The sequence below is a fragment of the Miniopterus natalensis genome, chromosome 17 (genome assembly GCF_054644295.1).
Source record: "Miniopterus natalensis isolate mMinNat1 chromosome 17, mMinNat1.hap1, whole genome shotgun sequence".
Lineage (NCBI taxonomy): Eukaryota > Metazoa > Chordata > Mammalia > Chiroptera > Miniopteridae > Miniopterus > Miniopterus natalensis.
In genome coordinates this window covers 4,889,032-4,895,653 of record NC_142097.1, presented here as the reverse complement: position 1 = coordinate 4,895,653, position 6,622 = coordinate 4,889,032, and the positions used below count along the sequence as shown (strand labels likewise).

Here is a 6,622-nt window from a genome sequence, read left to right as displayed (position 1 = left end):
CCCCCGAGAGCATCTGGGTGCGGCTCGAGGCCCGGCACAGGGGCAGCTACAGCCAAGACTGGCCCCGGGGAGCGGGCGCGGAAGTGCGCGCGGGCGCCCCAGCGCACCACTCGGTGGGGTCTGCCCTCCTCCGGCGCGGGGTCAGGCCAGCATCCCTCCTTCCATCTGCTCCTGTCACCAGCCCCTGGCTCCGCCCTCCTGGCCCCTGAGCCAATAGAAACCCCCGACAACTCTCCTCCGCCCCAAACCCTTTCCACACCCCCACGTTCCGGGAGCCGGTTGGCCGCTGAGCCCTGGGCGAGGCGGGAGTACCTGCAGGGTGGTCCCGGCTTCTGGTAAGTGGAGCGAGCCGTCACTCCGGGCGGCCGGGCCCGCCCACTCCTCCCCGTCTGCGACTCTTCCTGCGCAGTTCTCCTCCGCAGCCTCCGCGAGGAAGTGCCGGGGCTGCGCTCGGGCCAGCTCGCGGGGCAGCGCGGAGGCGGCCGTGCGCGCGGTCCCGAGGGGCCAGGCGCCGGAGCGCAGCGTTCCCCTGCCCAGAGAGGGGCGTCGCGCCGCAGGAGCGTCCTCAGGCCAGCGGTTGCCGCCACCCGACTTTCGTTCCAGTTGCGGCTCCTCCTGGGCAACATGTCAAACGCCGCGGCCGCTACAGCTGCCGCCGCCACCTGGAGAAGAGCAGCAGGAGCAGCAGCGGTGGCCCCGGGCGCACGGGTGCAATAAACCCAACCACCTGGCGTCGCGAGGGCCGAGGAACCATCTCCGCGCTCGCGGCTCCGGCGGGACCAGCGCCATGTGCTGAGCCATGCCCCTCGCCGCGCCCGCGGGCAGCGCATGGGGCAGCGCCTGAGCGGCAGCCGACCCTGCCTCCATGTCCCCAGCGGGCTTCGGCCGCAGCCGCAGGCGCCCCCGCCGCCGGTGAGGAGGAAGCTCGCGCTGCTCTTCGCCATGCTTTGCATCTGGCTCTACATGTTCCTGTACTCGTGCGCCGACTCGTGCGGCGCCGCGCCCGGACTGCTGCTGCTGGGCTCGGGGTCCCGCGCCGACCACGACCCGCCAGCCCCGGCCGACGGTCCCGACGGGGCTTTCCCCAGGTTGCCCTTCCAGGCGGCACCAACCACCCCGTGGGCTGCGGGCGAGGAGAGGGCCGAGGGCGCCGCGAGCGAAGAGGAGCAGAATCCCGAGGCGCCGGACTCCCCCAGCCCCATCTCCACCTTCTTCAGTGGGTCCGGGAGCAAGCAGCTGCCGCAGGCCATCATCATCGGCGTGAAGAAGGGCGGCACGCGGGCGCTGCTCGAGTTCCTGCGCGTGCACCCCGACGTGCGCGCCGTGGGCGCCGAGCCCCACTTCTTCGACCGCAGCTACGACAAGGGCCTCGCCTGGTACCGGTGAGTTTCCCCGTCGGGGCCAGGGCCAGGGCCAGGGCCAGGGGCAGAGGCACCAGCTGCTACCCAGAACGGGAGAGGGAGGGAGGTGTGGCTTGTGCCGGGGAAGTGACAGGGGTAAAGCCTTGGACCGCCGCGGGCGGGGAGGGGCAGGGAACAAATGCTCGGCGCTGGCCCGAGGTGCCCAGAATCCCGCCCCAGCGCGGTACCGAGTGTTGGGGGGGGGGGGCGGGGGGCGGGGAGCTATTGCCACAACCCGTAGAAACTTCTCGAGGAGCTCTGGCAGGGACCCACGACAAGAAATAATCAGGAGAGCTCTCCGCAAACAGGGGGCACAGCGACTGAGATGGCGCTCAGGGAAGCACGCACACCTCCAACCGTGGCCGTGTCCCAAAGGAATCCATTCAGTGCTGCTCGTATTTTGTTCTCGGAGCCCGGGACGTTCCGCGCCCCGCCGCCCCAGGTCTCCGCCCTAGACCAGCTTACAGAACAGCTTCTGCTCCCCAGATGGGGATGTGGGGTGGGAGTGACGGTGTCCTGCTCAGGCCGCGGGGAGTCTGGTCACGTTTTTGTTACAGTCCTACTTTTGCTGGAACCCCAACCCAAAGAGGGTCAAGCTCGCTTCGCTGGAGAGCAGCTGGGGCTGGGAGGGTGGCCGGCGCCTCCGCCTGGCGGGCGAGCGGGCGGCGGGCGCGAGGCTGGCGGATCGTGGAGCGGTGCTGGTCCCTGTCGGGCAAAGGCGCGCACTGCAGCGGCCCCGCGGCGCGCGGAGGGCAAGGCATTCCGGCGCCCCGGGCGCGGCCCGCCCGTTTCCGCCTCCCCGGCTTGGGTGTTGGGAGACCCAGAGCAGGAACGCGTGTCTCCGCGGGCCCTTTACACGTTGGGGCGCAAAGAATATTGGGGGGCCATTGATTAAGGAATGTGAGTTGGCCGGAGGTCAGGTTTCCGGAAACTCAGTTCTCGAGTCGGGTTGTGGGTCCAGTTCCAAAGGGACAGCGGTCCCCAGGGTTGTAACCACGACCTCTGCCCAGCGCGTCCTCGGCTGCCTGTTTTTGGAGAGGTTGGGTCGGTCGAGCTTCCCGTGAAGCGCGGGCGAGCCGAGGGTCCAGACTCCCGCCTTCGGAAACCTCTTCGCCAACTATCCTCTCCGCACCCCGCCCTTCGCCAGCAAGTCGTCTCCCCGGCACCCCTCTAGGCCCTAAGAGCCTCCCAGAGTCTCGGGACTTCGGAAAACCAAAGGGGAGAGTCGAACCGAACTTCACTCCCTGCGCCCAGCCCCCCTTCAGGCCCCAGCAGAGGGGAGAAGATAAAAGCGGGCTGACCAGCGGATTAAAGCCGGTCGGTTCCCAGCCTCGCCCTCGCCCTCCCCCCTCCCTTTTGCCCTTGATGTTTTTATTGTCAGCAGTTGCCCAAGTCCCGAGGCTTATCCAGCCGTGACAGTCGCCCTTCCCACCGTCCCCGGGTCGTGGACACCGGCTTTTAAGAATGGGGCCTCTGCAGCCGGACACCTGGACTCGCGTCCTGGCGCTGGCCGGTCGCTGTGGGGCCGAGGCTCGGTGCTCCCCGAGGTGCAGGGGGTCGTGCGGGGCTGGGAGGCGGGGTGCCGCGCGGGCAGGTGCCGGGCTGGCGCGCGGGGCCTCTCTAATTGTTAGCTATTGTCGTCGATTGTAGTGTTGCTGTTACTTCTACCACCACCCCTCCTGGGACGCCGATCCCGGGGCCGGGTGGCGGGCGACCACCCGCGCCCCTCCGGATGGACCCCCCCCCCCCCCCCGAGGCCGGAGGCAGCCCGAAGTTTTCTGAGATCAGAAGTACGGGCCCGGGCTGGGAGGAGCTGGCAGGGAACTACCTGACTCTTCCACGCCTGGCGGCGTTTAAAGCACCCGGGGCAGGCTGTGGAAATCCCCGCAGTCTGAGGCTGCTGCCCTCCACCTGCCGCGTTCCTCTGGATTGACTCAAAAACCTGCGCTAAAGAACCGAGTCGCTCTGCAAACCCTCGCCGCGCGCCCGCGGCGCAGCGCGCAGCCCGGAGGCCGGGGCGGGACCGGCGCCGGGCTCCGCAGCCGGCGGCCGTGCGGGGCGGCGGGCGCGGGGCCCGGACGCCGGAGGCGGGAAGCTCCTCAGCCTCCCCAGCCGCCTCCCTGAACTGCTGAGCGGGGCTGGCGAGGCTCCGAGGCGCAGGGCCCGAGGCGGCGCCCCCGGCCGCGCGGGAGGAGCAAACTGCGAGCCCGCGGCTCCCCCAGCGCGGCCTCCCGGCTGCCGCAGCCCCGCGCGGCGCCCCTGGGTTAGCGGGGACTTTTAAGGGAAACCCCCCCCTATTTTAAATGCTGTTTAATTAACATATTTTAACTAATGAAGAATATTCTGGGTGTCTGGGCAAAAGTGTAGGCTTAACAATTATTTTGAAAGCGGCCGTTTTAACTTGGACTACTCGGGAGGAGACGTCCGGCCCGGGCGCGTTAGCGCAGATGCCGAGCCGGGGAGCCCCTCGCGCCGGGGGAGGCGCCCCCGGGACGGGTCCGACGCTCGCCGGGCCGGGGCGCGTCCCCGCGTCTCCCCGCGGGCCGCCTCCGGCAGAGTGGAGGGAGCCCGAGCAGTAGTAACCAGGGGGGCTGCCGTCCAGGCACGTGGGTAAAACACGTCTTCCTGGCTAGAAAGTAGGGGAGAGGGGAGACATTTTGAAAGCATTTAGACATTTTGAAGGCATTAAAACCCTATGGGCGTGGGCGGTTGAACCCGCGTGTCAGCGTCGTGATTCGCCGGAGGAAGATCTTGGCTCGGCCTGTGCGAGCCCTCCCTGGGCTCAGGCGGCTGGTGCGCGCCCGGCCGGCGGCCTAACCGGCAGCCCTGGGCCTGCGCGGGTTTGCGCGAAGCCTCGGACACCGATTGCAGTCCCTTCCCCGTGGCCTAAGAAACGCGGTCGGCCCGAACCCGAGGGCCCGTGGTGGGATGGAGCCCTCGTGGAAGCGACGCGGGCTGACCCTGCCGTGGGCCGGAGCGCGGCAGCTTTCCCGCCGCTGCCCTGTCGGCTGCAAAAATAAACCTCGGGGGTTCCCGCGGCCCGTCTGCCGGGAACCTGTGCGTTTCAGCCTGGGGCTGAGCCTCGGGTGTGCGGGTCCAGGTGGTTCTCCAGCTCCCTTTCCCCAGCCGGCCTCCCGAGCGCCGCGTGCGGCGAGCTCCACGTGGAGGACGCCGGCGGCCCCTGGGAGCCGCCTCCCCCGCCCAGGTTGCCACGCTGTTGGGGAAGCGCCTCGCCTGGGCCAGGCCGGGGGGGCGCGCACCCTGTATGTACGTTTCGGCTCCGAATACTGATTTAAACCTAAATGGGTGCATTCTTTAATAAGTCTCTTTCTGATCTGGTGTAAGTTTGGTAGATTTTCACAAATTTTAATGATCTTCAGTTTGGGAATTAAGTTAGCCAAATAGTGTGATTAATTAATTTTACAGAGAAATACATCTTAGACCTTCCAGAACAAAAACTCATTCCCCACCTTGACTGTTCCTTCCATTTTGGGTTGTACAAAATAACCTGACACAAATAATGTGGCCACGTCAAAAAAATGAAGTGTGGGTGTGGGTGTGTATGTGTGTTTTAAAATGTTGTTAGCTAACATCCCTGAATGTTTTCCCAACGTGCCAGGTACTGTTTCAAATGTCACAGGATTAGCGAATTTAATCCGTATTACAATCCTATGAAGCAGGTACTTTTGTGGATGAAAAAACGCAGGCACAGAGAGGTTAAGCAACTTGCCCAAGGCGTCCCAGCTAGAAAGTGGCAAAGCGAAATACTACTAGCCCAGGCAGTCCTGCCCCAGAGGTCACTCTGTGCCATGCTCCCTTGCTTAAGTGACCAAAAACATGATGTCCGTGATATACGATGCGTTCAAACCTGGGTTTGCTTTAAAAGAGCTTGCCTTTTCCAGTACTCGGTGACCTCAGTGTGGGCTGCTCACTTTGTCATTCACTTTAAAAACAGTATCAGCTCCAGAACAGGCTAGTCGCTGTGACCAAAGCTGTTTTCTGACTAGAGTGAGGATAATCACATCACTAGGGCAGTTTCTTTCTCCGCCCAGACTGGACAGTTAGAGTCAAAGGAGTCATTAAAATGACAAAAACATCCCTCAAGTATAAAGGCTGAGAAAACAGCAAAAGTCCCCACTGAGAATAGATTCATTCTCTTTCCTTGGCCCGCTCTAAGGCTGGGAGGTGTGAAGGACTCGGGGTTAAAGGAGATGCTCCAGAACTTCTCCAGATGAACTTAATCATTTAAAAGAAGCGCGGTGCCCCAGGCCGAGGCCGGAAACGTACTTAACTAGAAGACAAGTGTAACTCAAACTTGGAGCACATTTCCTTAGAATACGATTTTGAAACCCAGTAACTTCAGAAAGTCTCCCTCCTGAAAACTAGTAGCTGAAAGTAGCAACTTTTCCTACATTTTTAATTTTGTAAATGCTGAGAAGCCTAATTTCTCCCCTATTTTCCTAGTCTGTTTCTGAAAAGTTGGTGGCAGACTGTTTCTGTCTTCACTAAGGGGTATTTGAGATAAGATCTGATTGGGGATAATCCTTTTTGAAGTAATTGTACTTTCTCAGTCCTGGAGCTTAAACCAAGAATGTAACTCACTTCAAGCTCCTGGGTGAAGATCAGAATTCTCCATTTATATGCAACAATTTGAAATACGAACCGTCATGTTACAAAGCTGTCAAGATTTATTAGCAAGATGGTGTAGCATGTGTTGAACTCTGTTTTTAATTAGGCACCTAAATTAGACCATAAAATGGTTGATTAATCTTTTACAAGTTGAGGGGAAAATATAACATAAATTAACCTAATCATAATTGTTTTCCCAGATGCTCTCAGTTAATAGTCAAATTTTAATAGCAACCTATTTATTCTAAATAAATAAAGTGATGAAATGTATGAATTTAAATTACGCTTATCTTCCAAATGATGTGTTGTTATTGAACAGGTTTCTAAAAACTAGTTTGTGCCCATGTTTTAAAAAACATTTATTAAAATAGAATACTACACTTTGACTGAGCTGACTGGGATAGATTTTGCCTTTTTAATGGAGCCCGATTATTGAAAATTTACAATTTAATATCGACTAGGATTTATAAAAAGACATTTCCAGCTAAAGTTTTGTCATTTGAAATTTTAATGTGGCCTGTGCCACAGCTTCTGTTTTTCTAGTTTGGCGTTTTATCTTTGTCTGAAGAAAACCTTTTAGTTAATTTGAAAAA

The 6,622-nt window shown here is 60.1% G+C and overlaps 1 protein-coding gene across 1 annotated transcript in view; it reads left to right on the top strand.

Moving 5' to 3' along the window:
• The first annotated feature begins 447 nt into the window (after positions 1-447).
• The window catches only part of LOC107544540 (heparan sulfate glucosamine 3-O-sulfotransferase 3B1), a 38,894-nt gene continuing 32,719 nt past the window's right edge, over positions 448-6,622 (top strand). The window contains exon 1 of the mRNA XM_087825837.1: positions 448-1,382. Within this exon, the coding sequence (XP_087681963.1) occupies positions 829-1,382 (554 nt within the window). The 5' untranslated portion in view covers positions 448-828. The remainder of the gene's footprint in view (positions 1,383-6,622) is intronic.